General features: G+C 44.0%; 1 protein-coding gene across 1 annotated transcript in view; it reads right to left on the bottom strand.

The window, feature by feature from the left end:
* Nucleotides 1-6,328: 6,328 nt before the first annotated feature.
* Nucleotides 6,329-22,206, bottom strand: part of MICALCL (MICAL C-terminal like) — a 37,228-nt gene continuing 21,350 nt past the window's right edge. Inside the window, exons 5-7 of the mRNA XM_015563739.1 lie at nt 13,733-13,832; nt 11,102-11,175; nt 6,329-8,080 (exon numbers count right to left, since the gene is read on the bottom strand). Of these exons, the coding sequence (XP_015419225.1) occupies nt 7,896-8,080; nt 11,102-11,175; nt 13,733-13,832 (359 nt within the window). The 3' untranslated portion in view covers nt 6,329-7,895. The remainder of the gene's footprint in view (nt 8,081-11,101; nt 11,176-13,732; nt 13,833-22,206) is intronic.

Here is a 22,206-nt window from a genome sequence, read left to right on the forward strand (position 1 = left end):
AAGTGACTATCCTCCCCTAGAGGCTGTGGAAGAAGCAGTGCCCAGCAGACACCTTCGTTTTGGACTTCTAGCCTCCAGAACTGTGAGACAATAAATGTCTGTTGTTTTCAGCCGCCTAGTTTGTGTGCTTTGTGACAGCCACCCTGGAAATGAATACACCATCTAAAGACGAAAACAGGAGCCCCTGCAGATCATGAAGGGGGTTTTACAAAGGGTCTGGATCCCAATCAATAATTGGAGGTTGTTTAACCACATCAAAGCAGCGGGGGTTGGCCAGGGGGTGGAGAGAAGCCAGCCAGAGCCTCTTGGGCACCCCTTTGATCACTGAAAGCAAGGTGTGCTCCTCGGGATGAAAAGGATGCATGAGAGATAAGATGGCTCTGAAGTGAGAGTCTTAAGTGAGAATTCTTTTTGCACACCCCCCACCCCCACCCCACCTTGGGAACTCTGGGATATTAGCAGTGGCCTTTGAAAGCCAGGCTGCCAGTCAGCGTGTCCTTCAGAAGTCCTGCTTGCCTGGACTAAGGCACTCAGAAGGCAGCGGGAAGGGGGCGAGGGCTTCTCTTGATGGGCAGAGAAGGCAGGGGGCAGGGGAAGTTGAACCACCTCAACCTATGACATAGCGGCCTGAAGGTGGGGTTGTTTTTGAAGATCACACAGGATGATGCCATTCAAAGGGCCTCTGAATCAGCCCTGGGGGCACATGTCTCAAGTTCTTTGAGACGGGTGACCTGCTTACCTATCCTCAGACGTCCTGTAATGAACTGTAGAAGTTAGTAGGAGGTTTTCCTCACCTGGGCATGAGAGTTGAGTGTGTTACACGCGGAGGTGAAACTCTGAGATCAGGGGTTCCTACTGGCGTGGTCTAGCAGAGGAATGAAGACGCTCTGGAGGCAGAGCGGCAGGACAAAGCTTTTCAGGATAGAAAGGAGTTGTCACTGCTTCAGATGCGGCCGGACAGGAGTGCCTGGGGTCCCCCGATGCTGTTGGTGTGAGGCCCATGTCCCAGGCCACTGAGATTACTTCCAAGGTCTCCCTTTTCCCTCCCCAGACCAGTGTGAAAGGTCTTTGTTGTTACGGTTGTAACCCACCTTCCATCCACACCCACCTCCAGATTTGTGCGGCCCGGAGGGGCAAGAGTCTCGCTCCATCTTGGCTGGGGAGACATCAAGGGGATGCCTCCCTCCTGTGTGTTCTCTTAGGGAGGAAGGCCAAAGCAGCACATCTAACCAGATGCAACCAGATCACCAGGGCCAGATGGTGTCTTCAGGGTGAACCTGAGAACCACTGGCCAAAGGGGCCTGCAAGACACTGGGCATTGGGTTCACAGAAGCCGATTCAGAGAGAGAGAGAGAGAGAGAGAGAGAGAGAGAGAGAGAGAGAGAGAGGGAGACCAAAAGGGCGGTGACACTGCCCTGAGAAGCCATGTTTCCTGGCCCCATGTCCTGCTTCTATCTCCTCGTGTGGAAGCTGCCCATTCTGCTGAGATTTGAAGTTTTTTTGTTTGTTTCTGCTGTTGGAATTGGAATAGTTTGAGGTTCACCATGGTCATTCCAATCACAAAGTTATGTTCTAGCCATTCCCATTCTAAAATTGGAAGCTGTGTACAGCAGAGTGACTCTTTCGAGGAACCTGGGAGGGAGGGGTAGGAGGACCAGCCCCACTTCACAGACGAAGACCCTGAGGCACAACTGAGCTGCTCAGATCATCCAGTGAGCGGTGGAGCTGGAGTTAAAGCCCTGAACTAGTAACTCTTAGAATGATTAACTAGTTGATTTTTTTTCTTAAGCTATTGATTAGTTTTCAAAACACGTACCTACATATTTGGGACTACTCTATGCACACACTCACTTCCCCCAAATTCTTATGGAAACACCTTCCATTATTCTGGGAAGGGAAGGAACTGAATTTCTGTGCCCCAGTGCATTTGGAGCTGCGGCCCCAGGACCAGATTCACAGGGGACCGTGAATGCTGTTTCCCAGTTGTTACCATCCTGCTCCCCACCCTCGCTACTCACCCCTCCCTCCACCTCTAAGGGCCTGCAGAAGCTACCTCACTGTCAGCTGGTCCCCAACACACTCTCTCAGTCCTTTCTCTCCCATCCCCTCGGCCCTGAGCTCTTATGTTCCCTATCCTTGGGTCTGGGGACTTGGTTATATGATGCCATGCTTCTAATTTGAGGCAAAAAAAAGTGTCCTGAGGGGGTGCATGGCAGTGTGTCAGGAGTACCTGGTCATCTGGATGCATAGGGTGCACCTTCCTGGAGTGTCATGTTTCTGGAAAGGTTTCTGTGAGGGGTGCCAGAGGGTAGGTAATTTACCCGTTCTAAACAATCTTTTCCACGTGAGAGTGTATAAGAGGCAGTGCAGAAGGTAACATAAAATGCTGCAAAGTGGCAGCTTCGGCTTCTATTCCCAGGTTTCCTCCAAGCAGGGCTTAGCACTGGGGTGTTGGGGAGGGTGGCAATGGGAACCAATCTAGGACAGGAAGAGAGGAACAGGTCAGTACAAGGCACAAGTCCAGGCAGGGACACAGAGCCAGCCATACAGCCTGGTGGCCTAGAGGCCAACACCTGGGCCCAGACTCAGTTTCACTTCTCAAAATGGGGGAATGTTGATCTGAAGGATTTTCCTTTCAGGATTAAAGGGAATAATCCATGCAGCCGACAGCACTTGGCCGGGAGGTAAGCTGCATTCCCAGGCCCCGTTACCAGCATCAGGGGCAGAGGGCTCCCCAAGGAGCCAGGGCAGCATAGGTTTTCCTTTTTGTATTTCCAGAAACCAAGCTGGGAGAGGGCGTGAGCATGAAATATCAAGTGTGCCCTGAGGGCTGAGTGATGGTGAGTTGTAGCTAAGGGTCAGGGAAAGGCCAGAGCTTGTGGCTGGTGATCAGGAGGAGGGCACATGCGCCCCAGCAGGGGCCCAAGGAAAACTCACAAAGCGCCATCAGAGGTGGCTGGCCTTTCCTTGGCGCTTTCCCTGGGCATGTTAGCGCTTGCAGAACAAGAGCTCTTATCTCAGTTATGTTTACTTTTGGTGGATATTCAATAGGAAAAAAATGAATCATTTCACATATTCTATCAGCAGACAAAAGCTTTCAAACAATGGGGAACATAGAGTGAAATGATAGGACTGACCACTTCCTTAAGCTGATGTGGCCATTCTGGTGTATTACATACTCACATTTCGTGAATTTGCATGCACCAGGATTAAAAACAAAAACAAACAAACAAAAAAACCACAGCCCAACCAGCATGGCTCAGTGGTTGAGTGTGGACCTATGAACCAGAGGTCACAGTTCAATTCCCAGTCAGGGCACAGGATTCCCAGATTGTGGGCTCCATCCCCAGTGTGGGGCATGTAGGAGGCAGCCGACCAGTGATTTTTCTCTCATCACTGATGTTTCTCTCTCTCTCTCTTCCTCTCCCTCCCAGTCTGAAATCAATGAAATATATTTTAAAAAGAACAAAATAACAACACAACAGAATCTCAGTCCTAAAAGAGTGTGTTGGAAGCCAGTGCTGTGCTGAAGGGAGCATTCCTGTTGAGTGAATGCAATACAAAACCAGGCTCCCCAGGTAAGGAGGGAGGAGCAGCAGGAGGTGGAGCTAGTCTAGCTTCCCTTCCCCCACCTCCCTGGGCTCTGAGAATAGCTCTCTTTGTTGAGAGGATACACCTGAGGTGAGCCTTCTCTCCCTCCATTCCACTCCAATTTGCTGGTCAGGTAAGTCTTTCCAGGTGCCCCAGTGGGAATCAAACGTCCAGCGTTAACTCACCGACTCCCTCCCAGACGAAATCAGAGCTTAGCCCGGGTCCTTTCACTGAGAAGAAAGAAGGGAAATGGACACTGCCCTCTGAGGTGCCAGACCGAGCCCGCATGGAAATGTTTCTATTCCTCAGACACAAAACCATTTATTTTTGGTCCGTTTCAGTATTTACAGCAGTCAGTGCATATGTAACACATTTCAATCCACACGAATAGTTCCCAATTGTGGGAGCAAATTAATCTTTTACAAGCACCTCAGCAGCGAGGCTAGAAGATAAACAGTAGGTGAAACAGCACGCGCTCCCCTGTGCGTGAGCCTTCCTATTACAATAAACTCCCACACTGCAGCTCCCCACATCCAGTCACCGCCACTCTCTCTGCTCATGAGGCAGCCCAAGCTGCCCCCTGCCACCGCTGCCCTGCTGGGGAGATCAGCCACCCGGGTGGGGACATGCTGCCATTTTCAGTTTGCAAGGAAGAGCCTGCAGATCTGCTTCCTGGAAGACAGACATTGCTCACTTGCCCTCGGCCCCCAGAATGCAGAAAACATCCATTTCAGTGCCTCGCCACAGAGGTGGAAACACCTGCCACTTCCTTTCTCAGCTGCAATTAACATGCTGCATCTCAGCATTGATTGACTCCGAGCCGCCTAGCACAGCCAAATCAAGGTTTAAACGAGAGAGTATAACCTGATATTATTTTTCACAGTTTTAGAAACACGAACTTATTTGTGTTTTTATTGCCAAAGCAGCACTACAAGAGTTGGGGCTGCAAGTCTCTATGCTTAAGATGAATGTGAGTAGAATAGGTTGATGCTTATAATAAAAATAGTTCTGTATCTTTGTACAGTGGGGCCTTGACTTACGAGTGTCCCGACTAACAAGTTTTTTGAGATACCAGCTGTCTCTCAGCCGATTTTTTGCATTGAGTTGATAGAGTAATTTGAGTTAACGAGCTCGGTCTCAGAATGAATTAAACTCGCAAGTCAAGGCCCCACTGTATTTTATTGGGAATGGGACTTGTTTATGTTTGTATTATTTTGTGTGTGGGCAGAGTGGAGGAAAAATATTCTTTCTGTATCCCAGCACCTAGCACAAGGCAGCAGAACCCCGATGGGTATTTGGAGAATGTTTCTTAAACAAATACATAAATAAACGAGTGGTTTGGGAGAGCAAGCTTAAGAACCTTCCTCTTGGTCCAACTTATGAAAAATTCTGAACTTAAGACTATCATGAGTTCAGCCAGTGTGGCTCAGTTGAGCATTGACCTATGAACCAGGAGGTCATGGTTCGATTCCCGGTCAGGATACATGCCCGGTTTGCAGGCTCAATGCCCAGTAGGAAACAGCCAATCAATGATTCTCTCATCATTGATGTTTCTGTCTCTCTCTTCCTTCCTCTCTGAAATCAATAAAAAAAAAAATATTTTTTTTACAAAAAGACTATCATGAGCCTTTGCTTTAGCTTAGAAGCTGTGTGAGACATGAAATAGGACCTGAGGCTGGCTGGGGCTTTACGTCTCACTCAGAGTCCTACATTCCTTAGCTTTGATCACAAGTGATCTTTCAGGGGACAGTGAGGGCCGTGTCTGTTTTCATCATAACCTTACTCATACCGCATACAAAAAAACTGTCTTCAAAATGTAGAATATTATACATTTTGAGGGTCTAAGAACGGCCTCTATTGTGACTAAGAAATGGAATTACTTAAAATACTTTAACAGCCACAATGTTTGCGTCCTTTTGGGAATGATCACTGAAATAGTTTCTCTGTACTGGTAAAACGGAAGGCCAGTGCAAGGATGAGATTTATGTTTTAACTTGGCCAGATAAGACAGAGTCTTAAACCACAGAGTACAGTCTTTGGAAGAAAAAGTGAATAAATTGCTTCTCTCATCTATTAACAGAATACGAGAGCCAAGAACTACCTTCTTTCTTGGCCTTCTTAGGAGAATCTTTCTTTTAGATGGAAATAGAACAAATTTAAATAAGTGGCAGTTAATTCTTTTGTACAATGACAACCCAGACACTACACATTTGAGCATCATCTGTCAAATGTATGCAAGTATCCAAAGTGCACTTGTATATAACTGACAGAGAAGTCTAGGCTTGACTAGGTCTACACATTCTAGAATGAAATCTGAAGTTATATATCTCCTTCTTAAAATAGTTAATATTCCTGCACATCCATAGTCTTACCTCCAAATGCCTGGTGGCTGGAAATATTAGTTTGACTAGCTCCATAAATCTTTAATACTACATAACTCTCTGCCCCAAACATCTGAGTTATTTGTACTAGTATATTAAATAGCTTATGTACCAACATCTTAGTGAAAATAGGTCTTCTCCAAATTATAACATAGGAAAACCAGAATTATGAGGAAATCATATTAGCAATTTCCACCAAATAAATAAAATAGATAAATAGCCATAAGAGACACAGTTTTCATAGATAAATAGATAGGTAGGTAGATGCCTATACATGTTTCCTAATATTAGAATTCAGGCACTAAAAGACTTGATTCTGAAAGAAAGGAGAAGGGGGAAAAACCCTACAACGTTAGGAGCTTGATATACATGGAAACGATGTGTTTTAATATGACCCAAAACATTGGCTGACTCAGGAAATCCAGTTATACTTCCTATTTCTGGCTTGTCGGTTGGCCAGCTCCATGTATATAGACAGCATCTCAAACAGAAGTGGTTCATGGCTCAACTCAAACTGAGGGAAGCTAGGTCTCTAGTCAGAGCTGACTGTTGCAAAGCACCTTTTGTCCAATGACACATTTAAACACTTGCAGAAACGAGAAAGGCCAAACATACAGCAACAAAGGGTTCTCCAGTCCACCTCTTGTCAATGACAGAGCGAATCTTCAAAGAATCCCATCGAGGGAGAACAATCAAATACTCTATGACAATAGGTCACCATTTGAAATCTTTTCTTTGGTTCCACATGAACCATCAAAACATCCCAGGAATTCTACATCAGTGCACAAACTCCATCTCTCAGCTTTCCTTGTACAGTACATTGAAAATGTCATTACGAAATCCATGACCCAGCTTGGGATTCGGCAAACGGGGTCACTGCACTCAGCTGCACCTTGAAGTCAGAAGATCTTGTCCCATAGGTTCCTGGGCAACCCTGGTGGCGTCTCAGAGCCACTTCTCTGTTTCGAACCCGAGAAGACCACCACTGGGACAGGTTCCTTGCCTTGGATCACCAGCGTGTGCATTTTTATGGCAGCACCAATCTCACCCACAGTTTTATCAACAAATGAAGGCGTTTCCCTTTGCTATTCCCAACAGTTTTTTTAAAAAAATATCCATTTTCTAAAAATGCTTTCCAGTATGTCCCAGGGACCATAAGGACAGTGCTCTGAGAATAAAAAGCCTTTCTAAGCCAATAGTACTTGGTGAAAACTAGTGATCCTGTTAGTACAAAGTTAAAGTTTTATTTCCTCTCTTTTTAAATAAAAGTAAGGTTCAAATGTTCTATTAAACTCTCATTGCTTATGTGTATTAAGGCTTATAAATACACCTGGTAAATTAAATCCACCCTGGATTGAATCAACACCTGCTATGTGAATTATTTGCTTTATGTAATCAGTAATCTCAAGGTTTCTCCTCTGTCGCTGGAAACAAAATTTAAATATTAACCTAATCTTTAAACTACTGCTGCTTCCTTCTGACATTTGGGAACCAGTCATCCATGCAAAAAAAAAAAAAAAGGGCAAATATGGATATATTCATGAAAAGGCAGCTTCTTAAAAAATCTTAAGATGTGCACCTTAATGCACTGGGCAGATACATGGTAAGAAGCAGAAGGAAAGTCCATCTGTGTCACCTTCTAGGGTAAACAATGCTGGTCACCTGCCAAGGTCACCTCCAGTCAGAGAGATCTGCTGAGGTTGACTGCCCATTTTCAAAAGCGTCTTTGTATTTTTTCACTATAATCTCTGGAAGGATCTGGGGCAGCTGTAGCACGTGAGAGAATTTCAGTTTTTGAAAACATATTGCCGTACGGTATAACTCAAATCGCAGGTCTGACAAATGCTGCCACAGGAAGCAGGAGTGTGTGAGGTGTGCGGGGCAGGATCGGTCCTTGGCTGGCTCCGAGGGGGAGGGCCCTGCTCACGTCCTGCTCAGCTGACAGCCCCTGGAGAATATGAAGCTTTCAAAGCGCTGGTCTTCAGCCTTTTCTCTGATGCGCTGTTCCTCTAAGGAATCCACAAGTCGGTCCCTCTGCTCAATCACTTGCATCATCTCAGCGAATATTTCTCGCTCCTCATTTAGATCGTTCTCATCTTTCTGGCTCTCTAAAGAAAGAGGAAAAAGAAAATTATTGGGCCTCAGGTAAGATTTGGCCCCGGGAGAGCCCTTGGCCTCTGCGTTCTTGATTGTCCCGGACTTGCGCTGCCCTTTAATTTCCATGGAGAAAACAGGGAAAAGAACTGAACACCAGGGAACTGCCCTCGAAGCCACAGATTAGAAAGGTGGGTGCTTTGTGCTGTGGGCAGCTCACTTTCCAACTTGAGACTATATATAAAGTGACGGGGAGAACCCCTTTGTGAGAAAAAGAAGTTAATACCAGCCAAGCCCTACCAAGGCCTCCCCCTCCCCTCTTCTGCACAAAAAAAATATCCACAAACAACAAAATGTCTGTTCTCCCTAAACATGTCTGAGCTGCAGCAAGCAGAGTTTCTAAGCAGACTGCCTGCACCCGTGGCCGGTGCTTCAATTACGGGAATCCTTTTTCAATTTGTAGCTAATGACGAGCCGTAGCCCTTTGGGTAGAGACCAGGTGGAAGCACAGTGAGGCACAGCTGGCCAATAGGAGGATGTGACTGCTCTTCCCCTTAGCCTTTCGGAGCACGTGACCCGCTTCCTACATAGCCTGAAATAGCCACTTGCCTGGGGGAGATAATATTGTTACAGGGAAAGGGTAAGAGACAGGTACTGCAGTCATGCCTTTCTGACATTCAAAACAGGACTTTAAAGCCAAATTTAAGCTTTGTCAGCCAGATCATTGCTTAGGGAGACTTCATACATTCCTGTAGCCCCTTCCGTTTAATACATCAGGAGCCAGGTGAGCCCCATCCCAGAGTGGAGAAGGGCCGCCTTCCCTCACATCAGGTTTGGTTCTGGGTGGGGCCAGGATGAAGGTATAGATGACAACAGGGAGATAAAGAAACACCATTCCCTTCTCAGTCCATGTTTTATGGGCCGGTGAGAACTCTGCCTGTGTTCCAGTCTCTCCATTCTGCACCTTAGAACCCCCAAGGGGGCAGGAAATGTATCATTTGATGGGAACACTGGAGGCCCAAGGACTTTGCCTCATGTCTTGTTTGGAACGCTGGGAAGAAGCCAGCCAGAGGGCACCCTATGTATACACAGGCAGTGCTTTGTGGTTGGGCAGAGAAATAGGGAGTGAGTGTGACTCCCCCGATCTTGATCTCATGTGTGTGGCATGTGTGGAGCCTAGAAGTGCTCACTTGCCCCAGAGTTGCCAAAGGGAGCTGGCCCCTGGGGCTCCCCCAGGATGAGGAGTGAAGTGGCCCCACAGTGGTGAACCTTGGCCAAGCTGAATGGAGGCTGCTCTGAGAGGCGGGTGAGCCAGGGAACGCCCTGAGGCTCCAAGCTCGCCCAGACCAGGGCAGGCTGTAGATTAGCCGGCCACACACCTTAGCTGCAAATGCCGGCAGAGAGAGTGGCAGCCCGATGACAACGGGCAGCTGCAAGAGGACTCCATGACTCAGCGCAACCCACCCAGGTTCCTAACGCCCCAAACTCACTCAAACCTGCCTCTCCCATTACCTGGCAGTCACCTTGGGGAGAAAAGCAGAAGGAAGGGGTGGCCATCTGCAAGATCGACCATTTTCATCCCAAAGAGACTGAGCATTTCCTACAGGAACTGTTTAAAATATTGCATCAGACTAAGTTTACCAGAGAAGGGGATATAAAGTTCTTTTTGTTTTTTTCTTGCTAATTAGTGGGATGAAGCGTCTGTGGGAGATGAGCTCAGGTACAGACAAAATGAAGAAGCTGCATTTTTTTTTTGAATACCCGAGATGGGTGAGAAAATGTATGACCATCAGTCCTCAGTAAGAATTTTTTTAAAAAAGAATTGAAGGTTGGCTAATGGAGTCTTTGGTGGTATTTATTTGACCACCCCTGAAACAGAGTGAATTAAAATCGGTATCAGATGTGTGAATCAGACCTCAGTTTTACACTATGGTTTGTTAATTAAGTATATTCCAGTTCAGTGCTCCTTGTCTGATAATCAGCTCAGTAAAATTTATAAATTTCTCTCAGTTTTGGCTTGTCATTTAAGCCCTTTCTGACAATCCAAGGTGATGCATACCACTTTCATCTGTCCCATAGAGTGCAGCTCTGTAAAGATATTGTTAGAAATAGAACTCTTGCTATAAAGAAACAGTCTACAAGTCAATGCCAACAGGAGACCCTGAGTCTGTGGTGATCTGTTCTTTAATTTCAGCCCTATCATTTATCTTGAGCATGCTTTTTAAGTTCTCAGACTCAGTTTTCTAATCTGTAAAATGGGGGTGAAATGCTGAAATAAAAATATTCATGATGATGATGTCTAATAGTTACTAAGTGCTTGCCCTGTACCCATAGGCAGGCGCAATGTTCTGTCCATGAGGTATAAAGGAATTATTTGACTTGTTCTTAAGACCTATGGTCAGAAAGCCATGCATGGGTCAGGTCCCACAAGCACACAGTGCAAAGTAGAGTGAACATGCCCAGCTGCCTGGAGCCAATGAATGTATAAATCAGTATATCGTGTCACTTGCATTTACTTCAATTCTCTGTCCTTCATGGTGAAAATAATTTCCTCACATACAATGCCCTGGCCCAGCCATGCTGGGAAGGATGTTTCCTTTACCGCCGCCTAAGTGGTCCCCAAACCCCTGTGTCGTGGCACTCATCTCACTGTACCATAATTCCTGGACGGGGTGTTGGTCTCCACAGAGAGACCACAGGTCACAGTGGATCTCCTCCATATGCCAGTCACATACTGGATCCTCCATAAATATTTGCTAAAGGAATGAATGGATAAGGGAACATATGTGTGAATAAATGACTTTGTTCCTATTCACACTTGGGATGGAGCAAAGTGCTGCTCTCGCAGCTGGAGTGAATGAAGCTGGATGGGGACTGCAGTGCTGCGGGTGGTGGGCAGAGGGAAGGCTGGCTTTGTGCTCCCCTCTGGCTCCCTGGCAGGGGCCCTCCCCTCTGAGATTGCAGCATGCTCTGCTCAGTGTCTTTCTGAGGGGAATTGTCTTTAACGAGGACCCAGAACACATCACTGTACTCACCTTCCTTGAGCATTTTCTCTCTTAATTTCTGCTCCAGTCTACTTTGATGATCTTCTAATTCTAGCTCTTGGGCCCTGCGGATGAGAAAGCATTCAAACCTTACAAATACTAGAGATTTGTGTAGACGCACTGACAAATAAGCCCACTGACAGTAGCTACTGCATTCTTCTTCCCTCTGAAAGCTGGAATATCTCTAAACTGGACGTTTTGCTGCTGCCGGTCACTGAAGGTGCCGAGAGGGTTGCTGATATGTGCTGGGCTCAGGAGATGGTGGGAGGGACTGAAGGGTGCGATGCGACCTCAGTAGGCTTTCGGAAGGCCATGCAGGCCACCCTTTACTGAAGGGTCATGAGGAAATGGCTAGAACAGTTCAGGGGGAAGCAAGGACAATCTGAACCTCTTCTCTCTTTTGAGGGTAACATGACTTCAAGTATCACCTGTAACCACTCCCAACTCTGATTGTGGTGGACAGGAAAAGGAGAAAGCAGAAACAGGAGACATTTTGTCCAGGTGGAGGCAACAAAACTCAGCCAGCCATCTGGATGTAGGAGCTGGGAAAAGAAGAGTCAGTGGGCCCTGGCCAGGTAGCTCAGTTGGTTAGAGCGTTGTCCGGATACACCAAGGTTGTGGGTTCAACCCCCAGCCAGGGCACATACAAGAATCAACCAATGAATGCACAGGTAAGTGGAACAACAAATTAATGTTTCCCTCTCATCGATGTTTCTATTTCTCAATCCCTCTCCCTTCCTCTCTCAAATCAATAAAATAAAAAGTATACATTAAAAAAAAAGAGGTGGGTCCATCATATTTTTGTGACTATATAGGTAAGCATGTCTAATTCTGGAGTTTGGTTCATGTCATGGATTGAATAATGACCCCAAAAAGATATGTCCACGTCCTAATCCCTGGAACCAGTGAATGTGACCTTATTTGAAAAATGTTTTTGGCAGATATAATATATGTAGTTAAGTTAAGGACCTTGAGATGAGAACATTCTGGATTATCCCAGTGGACCCTAAGTCCACTGACAAGTATCCTTACAAATGAAGAGGACGACACAGACACCCAGAGAAGGCCACGTGAAGACAGAGGCAGAGAGCGGAGTGATGCAGCCACAAGCCAAGGGATGCCTGAAGCCACCAGGGGCTAGACAGGCAGAGGGAGCATGGCCCTGCTAACATCTTGAGTCAGCCTTTCCTCTTCCAGAGCAGTGAGGGAATACATTGCTGTTGTCGTAAGACACACAGTTTGTGGTAATTAATTATTCTGGCCCTTGGACAGTAATACAGACAGCAAGCTCACCTGGGCTCTCATATTTGGCCAAGCCATTATCGGTAATAAAGGTGATCTTTTGATGTTTCATCTAGTGGCTTGGTAGTCTTATTTCTCACCTGGTCCAGAACCCAGCCAAGGGAGAGGAACAGAATGTATTAGGAATCTTAAAAGATAGCTCCCCACTCCCCCAATTACCTCTCAGGACTGGGGTGAAGATAAAAGGAGACAGCATAAGTGAAAGCCCCCAGTACAACATGTGGCGCTTAATTGCTTTACATTAATGTTACTTTCTCTCCAGAATGGTGACAGATAGAGACCTTCAACTTTGTCAGAGTGTGTTGATATCCATCTCTACTTTCTTTTTTTAAAAAGCTGTTTAAGAATATTTTTTATTGATTTCTGAGAGGAAGGAAGGAAGAGAGGGAGAGAGAGAGAGAGAGAGAGAGAGAGAGAGAGAGAGTTTCTAAATTATAATATTTTGGGGTCAAATTTGCTATGTGACCTATTTGCTATATATTAGAGAGAATCATTGATCAGCTGCCTCCTGCATGCCCCTTACACGGGGGGGAGCCTGCAACCTGGGCACGTGACCTGACTGGGAATCAAACTGTTACCTCCTGGTTCATAGATCAATGCTCAACCCCTGAGCCAGAGGTCCTCAAACTAAGGCCCCGCGGGCCACATGCGGCCCGCCGAAAACATTTATCCGGCCCGCCCCGTGTTTTTGCCACTGCTGCCTGTTGCTTAGCAGCCGACTAGTTGTTTTTTTAAAACTATAGTCCGGCCCTCCAAGGGTCTGAGGGACAGTGAACTGGCCCCCTGTTTAAAAAGTTTGAGGACCCCTGCAAGCCATACCGACCGGCCCATCTCTACTTTCTGATCCTCAAACCAGCCTGCTGCCTCTTATTTAGAGAAGATAGCCGGACATCTCAGTCCTCCAGCCTGCTAAAGCCATAGGAAGTGCCCAGGCTGCTCTCGCCAAGCCTCTCCTGCGGTTCACGCTCAGAGGCCAGAGACATGCTTCCCTGTTGCAGGTGTGTGTTTGCAGGTGGGTCCCTTTGGCCTGGGCCGCAGGGATGGGTTGAAAATACTTTTTCCTTAATGCCCCCCAGCTCCAGCCCCATTACCTGAAATCTATTTTAGCTACAGGACTTCACAGACAGAATAGATAACTGAAGATTCTCTGCACTAATGCCAGCATGATATGCAAGGCATCAAGTATCAATTTGCCTCAATCACAATTCTGTATGCACAAGAAGGAAAAAACCCCGGGACGGCCACCTAGGAGGGTGAGCTGCCCCACTCCCGCCCTGCGTTGCGTTTAGGCCTCACTGCTATCCGTGTTGCCTTACTTACATGATCAGTAGCTCCGACTCATATCGCATTAATTTATTCTTCTCCAGAACCAGCTTAAACCATTCCTGCAAAAGCTGTGCTTCATCCTGTGTGCCTGAATCTGCTTAAGAAATCAATGACAAATGGGTTAGATTGGCGCTTCTCTCCACCTGATCAAACTGTTTTGGAGCTACTTTAGGGGACCATGTTTGTAGCAAAAAGAGCTCAGCAGGCAGCAGTCCCCCGATGGCCTGTTGATGCCTCCAGGTCAGGGACATGAAAAATAAAACGCACCTGTGAATGCTCTAGGGCGGTCTTCTTTCACATTTAGGACATGAATACTTCAGTTCCAAGGTCATATACCCTTGATAATGTCCTGTCACAAATGACCCTTCTGCCTACTTATATGTTCTCAGTACAACTTCTATAGTTTGTGCATGACATCCTTCTCCGAAGAAAACCCGAATAAACCTGCTGGTTGGTGGGGCGCGGCTACAGTGTTTTGGACAGGTTCAAGCCTTGGACTGAGGAGAGGGCACAGTCCTCTCATTGCCACATGCAAGTCCCAGCTTGGAGAACAGAGCCCACCCAGCACAATTATAGCCAAGAGCTATAGTTGTAAGCTTGAACCGATGGTCCGAACACGTGGTCCCATGTGCCTGACTGATGTGGGCTTGATAGAGTTCAGGTGCATTTAGTTGAGTAGGATTGAAACCCACGAGAATGGCCATAACCGGTTTGGTTAAGAAAATTAAAAAATTGGTTCTGATATATTGTCTATATGTGATCAACTTATTTGTTGGTGTCCGGGGTCCTCATCACGCAGTCGTTTGTTCAAAACTGTGCGTTTTCCATGAACCGGCACTTTGTCATGATGAGAGCATAAGATGGATTATGAAATGTTGTAAACATCTTGATCACGCCCTTACTTTGCCTCGTGGCATCTGCTATAAAATAAAGACACGGCTTGTGGGCGCAGGTGCTGTCCATCAGAGGGGCAGTGTCCCACTGAGACCCAGCTTTCATTCTCTTGTCTGTCTTTTCTAAGCCTTTCACCACCTCCACTCACTGAACCAGGCTGAGCTGGCATGGCACCCTAGGACTGAGTATGCCATGGCTGTGCCAGCTCGCCACACTGGTTACTATCTCCTTCTCCTCCAATATCAAATGCCCACTGAGTGCCCAGGTCGGGTGTGGCTTCCTTCATGGGGCAGAGAAGCTCATACCACATTTGGTCATAAAGGAGTGGTGATTGGCATTTAGATTTTTGGCAAAAAGAAAAGGCAAATGAATAATGTTATTAGCTTTGAGATTCATAGAGAAAAGTTATATCCATATAATCTTATAACTTAGATTACAATCTTTATAGCTATATATTCTTATAACTTAGATTATGGTTAAGCATCTCTGGACCAGGAGGTCTCAGTTTGATTCCTGGTCAGGGTGCATGCCTGGGTTGCAGATTCGATCCCCAGTGTGGGGTGTTCAGGAGGCAGCTGATCAATTATTCTCTCTCATAATTGATGTTTCTGTCTCTCTCTCTCCCTCTCTGAAATCAATAAAAATATATTTTTAAAGATGAATTCCCTTATCTCCCTGTCTCCTTTTGTTAATAAGGAAAATGGGGTCCAGAGAGATGTTTATGCAATGCTCTAAACTATATATTTAGTTAATGTGCAAACTGGTGCTACAATGCAGCTCTTAACTTCTGCTGAATTCATTCATTCATTCATTCATTCATTTATGACATAGGTGTTGGGTAGTGCCTTACGTACTTGGGATACAGTGATAGGTAACCCATCAAGGGATCGTTCTCAACCTTCTATAGACCCTTAATGCATCCAATTGGTATCATCCAGCCCACATTTCTATGTCTTGTCTGATAGGAAACTTTGGTAACAAAGTCATTTCCTGAAATCAAGCTTTCCAATGTGGGCCATGTCCATCGGCACCCTGCAACTCCACTCAGAAAAGGACATGACATTTGTTTTTCATGGCTTCTTAGTAAACACCAGTGGTTCCTTAGTAATCTCTAAATGTCTTTCTAAATAGTCACAATTTTAAAAATAATCCTACCTAGAATTTTGACAGGGATCAGAATTCATGTTTCTTTCCCAGGTGGAAAGTAGAAAATGTGCTCGTCTCTAGGTCTTTGGGCTCTGCAAGGCTTCCTGAGTTTTCAAAGACTGAGGTTACATCTGCAAGTGTTTTCAACACCAGAGGGTTAATACGGTTCATTCAACAAATTCTGATTGAATAATGCCACATCCAAGCCTCTATGTATGTATCATCTTACACCAGGACTTAGAAATCTGAGTTCATTGTTCTCCCTTTTTTCTCACCTTTCCAGATTCAATTTCTTCTTCTAGATGGTTGTTTAACATTTCTAGATTGAGGACCATTTGCCTCGATAAAGAAAACAGAAAAGCTGAGAGTTGAGAATCCTGCTTTTCCCCATCGTGTGACATGATACCATCTGCCTCAGCACAGGGTCTGTTCTCTCCTTGTTCCCAATCCAAAAGAAACAGCACTATTTTGCCGTCTTCAGAGTATTTTTTGTTGTTGTTTTTCAGATTCAGCCTCTTTGCTGCATTATACCCTCAGGCTCCAGCCAGACTTTTATCCTGGATTTCATGTCCCTTTTCCAATCTTCCTTATGTGTCCTTCTAAAATCTGGCCCACTAGAGAGTCCCCTGTGCAGTCCCACTAATTTCTTTTCTTTGGAGATTATAAGAGATAGAAACATCGATGGGAGAGAGACACATTGATTGGTTGCCTCCTGCACGCACCCTGACCAGGTTCGGGGGAACCTGCAATCAAGGTACATGCCCTTGACCAGAACTGAACCCAGGACTCTTCAGTCCACAGGCAGATGCTCTATCCACTGAGCCAAACCGGCTAGGGCCCCACTGATTTCTATTGGTGCTGTTCTTCACAAACACAGGTTGAACTGAATCGATTTAATTTTTTTTCCAATGGAGTAATTTGTAATTTTATAGCCTCCAGTTCACTCTTTTTAGAGGCTTCCTTTCCTCACTAGTCAAAAATCCCTTTAAAGGATCTTCAAATGTGGACTCATGTGCAGATTCCCAGGAAATCTGCCTTTCCAAAGACTTGGATCCAGGGGATTGTGCCTTCCCCATACTGGCCTTGCTCTCAACTCTAAGGATGCACCGAGACTTTGCTCCATGATCTCTAAGACTCACTGCCTCCCATCAGAAAACTTCTTATGGGTCCTGGTAAAGCCTGGACCAGCGTTGCCCTCACTGCAGAAGTGGCAGAGGGCCAGGGCTTGGAGATCCAGCAGACCTGGCTCAGCCACTTACCCAATGTGTGACCTTGGGCTAGCAGCCTCACATCTCTCCACCTCCGTGTCTTCCGGTGAAAAACAGGGATGATCGTAGGACCTGCCTCCTCATTAGTTATGGGGATTAGGTGAGATCATGCATGTGAAGTGCTTACCACGGGGGTTGGCACATAGTAAACAGCCAATAAACTGTCCCTTTGCTGTTAGTACCTGCTGTTTCTTCCAGTGTCGACTTCTATACAGTTTCCTGTGGGTTATTTTCGGTTCACCTTTAAAAGTCAGCTAGAGTGCAATCCCTGACTTGGTTATACATGCCTAAATTTTGCCTTGTGACTTCACTTGAGGTTAATAAAAACTCTTAACAAATTATTATTATTTTTGGCCCCATGTAAATGAGAAGGTCAGAAGACTGCTGGCTCATCAGGCTCATCAGCACCTGCTCGGGAGGACGCCAGTGCTCTGCCTGCAGGGATCATCGGCTCAGGCACGTCTCCATCTGTGGCTGCTGTGGGACTGGAGGCCTCTCTAAGGCAGGGGTGCGAGAGGCCTGTGTCTGGGAGCCAGGGCGCAGCTAAAATGGTGCTGCCGGAGGGCGCGCAGCCCTGGCTCTGTCTAGATAGCTCGGCCACCTACCCCTGACTGCCTCCTCTGCCAGTGTTACCACCGGCTGGTCTTCATTCGCTCACGTGTACTGTACTCATATCATGCCTTTTCCTAGACAGACTGCAAGGTTTCCACTTGCTCGGGTGGAGCAAAGTAATGAAAACTCAACACAACTTTTTTTAATGGAGTTATATTTTGTGCTTTCAAAATATATTTTTATTGATTTCAGAGAGGGAGAGAGAGATAGGAATATCATGATGAGAGAGAATCACTGATCAGCTGCCTCCTGCACACCCCACAATGGGGATCAAGCCCACAACCCAGACATGTGCTTTTGACAATCGAACCTAAGGCCCTTCAGTCCATAGGCCAACGCTCTATCCACTGAGCCAAACCAGCTAGATCTGGAGTTATTTAAATTGACCTAATTTTCCCCAAGTGAGCTCTAAAAACTACAAAGCAAGTTTGGTTACTCCCTACTGAAGTTGTCCGATTACCCTCCACATTCAAGTTCAAGTCACCTAGCTGGCCAACACTTCGTCCCTGCTTCCAGTAGAGGGACTGGCACTTATGGTCAGTAACTTTTCCCCCAGCGAATAATAACAATACACGAACAATCTAGTCTTTAAAGTCACGGATTTTTAACCATTTTCTTTTGTTGGTAATGCTGAATACTTCTCTGACTGTGTGTTGGTGTGTGATTTTTTTCCCAGGTTGGGTCTTGTTAAAACACTGTCTGATTTTCAACTCTCTGATTCTTCAGATGTGATTTCCTGCCTCCATAGAATCTGTGAGAATCCTCGTCTGGTGTTTGCTGCACTTCTGTGTCTTCCACATCCTCACGATGATCTGGGCATGAAAGGGCAGTAGCGTAATTGCAGCTAGAACCCTCTGTCACTGTGCAGGTGTCTGCCCCGGAATGGCGGGGGTGCAGCCTCTGCCTCTCCTTGCTGGCCTCTGGTCGGCTCTTAGCTCCTGTGCTCATCCCCAGCCTATTTCATTTAAATCTCTAGCCAGGCCTTCTGTACCTAGCGCTCCAGGTATCCTGACCTCCCACAGGCGCCTTACACGTGTTGGTGACGATCCAGAACACTGCACTGTGGGTGTGGCCTGGTTCAGTCTTGAAACCAGGATGCTGGAAGGAAGCCCTCAATTCCATTCTGGGAGCCAGAGGCTGCAGTTGAAAAACAAAAGATCTAGTGTCCTTCCTTTTTAAACACTTTTTTTGTTTCTTTGTTTTGTTTTGCTTTTGGCTACGTATCTATTCATTATAAATAAAGTTTTTCTTGCTTTAGAATTTTATTGAAATGGTATTATACTCGTATATGTAGTCTTTTAAAACGTGCTTGTTTTAAAATTCCATATTATGTTTCTAAGATGCATCCATGTTGCCATTCATTTTCCCTGTTGTGTATGCAGTCTTCAGTTGTATATGCCACGGTTGGCTATGTCACAATTGACCCATTTCCCTATTAATGGATGTCAAGGTCATTCTTAGTGTTTTGCTATTGTAAATGATGCTGCAGTGAAGGTTCTTGTTCGAGTTTTCTGGCCCATGTAGGCAAGTGTGTCTCTGAAATACACACTCAGGAATGAAATTCTTAGTAAGGTATGCAAATGTTCAGCTCCACAGCACGAGGCCAAATTGTTTTCCAAAGAGTTGTGACTCTTTTCATTTCCACCAACATTGAATAAAAGGTCCTTTTGTTCCGTCCTTACCAAATACTTAGTATTGTCACATTTTTACAAGTGTTGATAATTCAATAGTTTAAAATAGTTTCTCATTTGTAGTCTTAATTTGCATATTCCAAATTATTCATGAATATTTTACTGTGAAATGTATATTTATATAATTTGCTTATCTTTACATTGAGTTGTTTGCCTATTTCTTACTGATTTATAAAAGTTCTTTACATATTCTAGAATATTGATTTTTTTTTTGTTATATTTGTTGCCAATATATTTTCCAAATTAGTGGATTGTCTTTTCCTTCATAGCGTCATATTCCAACTTGATTCTTATTAACTTTTCAGTTTAATTATTCATATTAAAGTCTTTAACTTGTATGAAATGTTTGCTTGTAAGATGTAAGGTAAGACTCAATTTCATTTTTCCTGTACGTGGAGCCAGTGGTCTCTGATTCACCTCTTCCCTGTGACCTGCAATGCTACCGCAGGCTCAAGCTGAGTTTTCACGGATGTTCAGGCCTCCGGGTGGCTTTCAGAAAAGTACTAATATTGGCTTCATAAAGGTGGTGCACATTTTTTGTTGGATTGAATCCTAGGTATGCTTTTCTTTGCTAATATTAATGATAATAATATTTTATTATCATTTGTTATTGCTTTTTCTAACTGCTTGATGCTGAGATATAGAAATGCAATTCCTTTTTAAATTTTGATCTTATATTTAATCACCATCATATAGAATCTTATTTTTAATAATTTATTTGTACATTCTTTTGGGTTTTCCATGTGAGTAATTTTATCATCTGAAAAATAAAAACAGAAAAAAATGTTTCTTCCTTTCCAAGCCATGTGACATTTTCCCCTTGTCTTCCTCTGCTGGCTAGGTCTCCTGTACAATGTGGAATAGAAGAGATGATGGTAGGCACCCTTCTCTTATTGCCGATTTTTAAAGAAACATTTCTAATATTTTACCATTCGACAATGATGCTTGCTTCATGGTTTTGGATGGTATGTTTCAAATTAAGAATGTTCTATCTTGTTGTATGCCTTTTTGCTAAAAGTTGTTATCCCAAATGAGTATTAGTTTTTGTCAAATGATATTTTCTTCTTCTATTAAAAAAGACCATATGGTTTTCCTCTTTAATTTGTTAATATGGTGATTGTTGAATCACCCTTAGACTGCAAATTTTGAAATTAGATTACATGTTCATTTGTTCATTTTATTCTTTTATCTTTTTAAATCTTTACTATACTGGGGTTATGTCTGCCCTTTTCATTCCTAATTTATTTATTTCTGTCTTATTTTTTAAATCAATTTAAAAGATTGCCTGTAGTCTTTTTAAAGAACCAATATTTGGCTTGCTTGATCCTCTTGATTTTATCTTTATTCTCTATATCATTTACTTTTGCTCATATATATATATAATTTTCTTTCTTTGGGTTTATTTTGTTTTCCTTTTTCTAAATTAAGTTGAACACTTGGCTCATTACTTATCAGCCTTTCTTCTTTTCTAATAAAAGTATTTAAGGCCGTACCTCTAAGAACCACATTCACTGATCTATTGCTTTCTTTTTCTTATTTAGTATGTTTAAATTTCCAAGTATTTTTTAAATATCCATTTTTTTATTTGATTGATGAGAAATGTATATTTTTGCTTTCTAAATGTGTGGTTTAAAAAATATCTTTTGGCTATTGATTTCTAAGTTAATTATATTGTAGTATAGAACAGAGTCTGTATAATATAGATTCCCTGAGACTAACTTTGTGAACTAATGGTCAATATTTGTAAATCATCATGTGAAATTGCAAAGAATATACATTCTGTAATTTGGAGGTGCAGGTTTTTATATGTGACCATTACATCAAGGTTATTATTGCATTATTCAAATGTATACTAATGTTTTATCTGCTTGACTACCATTATTTGAGAGATGTACTAAATTCTCCTGCCATGAGAGTAGAACATTTTCCCTGTGGTTTCATCATTTTTTGGCTTTATATATTTTGAACCTATTACAGTCAAGTCAATATATACAGTCAAGTCAATATATACAGTCAAGTCAATACATAGAGCAGTGGTTAGAGCATCGGCTTGTGGAATGCAGAGTTGTGGGTTCGATTCTAGTCAAGGGCATGTACCTCGGTTGCAGGCTCGATCTTTGGCCCCAGCCACAGCATGTGGGAGGAAACCTCTATCAATGTGTATGTGTCTCTCTCTTTCTCTCCCCCTCCCTCCCACACTCTCTAAAAATAAATGAAAAATATCCTCAGGTAGAGATTAACAACAAAAAAAACCACAACACACACACACACACACACCAAAAACAAAAAACATAACTGTCATATCTTCTTGGGGAGTTGATTATTTTTAAATTATGTGGTGATTCTGTTTATTACTAATCATGTTTTTGGCACTAAAGGCTGTTGTACTGCTTCTAATATAATTACTCCAGCTTTATTAAGTTAGTATATATTTTGCCATCCTTTTACTTTAAAACTTTCTGTGTTTTATACGTGTCTGCTAAACAGAATATAATTGGGTGTTGTTTTGTTCATTAATTGTCATTAATATGACTGAGTATTTGGGCTTGTTTCTTCCATCTTCCTTGATGCTACCTTGTCATCTTTTTTCCTATGCTTTTTTATTGCTATTTAGAACTGAATTAGAATTTTTGTTTGATTATTTTTTTCTCCTTCTGTTTCCCCCAACTGATTTGGAAGTTACTCCATTTTATTTCTCTTCTTTCAGTGATTATACTTAAAATTTAAATAGGCATTTCTAATACCTTAGCAAAGTCTAAATTTAACACCTTAAACTCCTTTTAAATAATATAAGGAGCCTGGAACACTTTACTTCTAATCATTCAACTCCCAACTTAGAGCTATTTTAGCAACAAGA

This window comes from Myotis davidii, unplaced genomic scaffold, assembly GCF_000327345.1.
Source record: "Myotis davidii unplaced genomic scaffold, ASM32734v1 scaffold118, whole genome shotgun sequence".
Taxonomy (NCBI): domain Eukaryota; kingdom Metazoa; phylum Chordata; class Mammalia; order Chiroptera; family Vespertilionidae; genus Myotis; species Myotis davidii.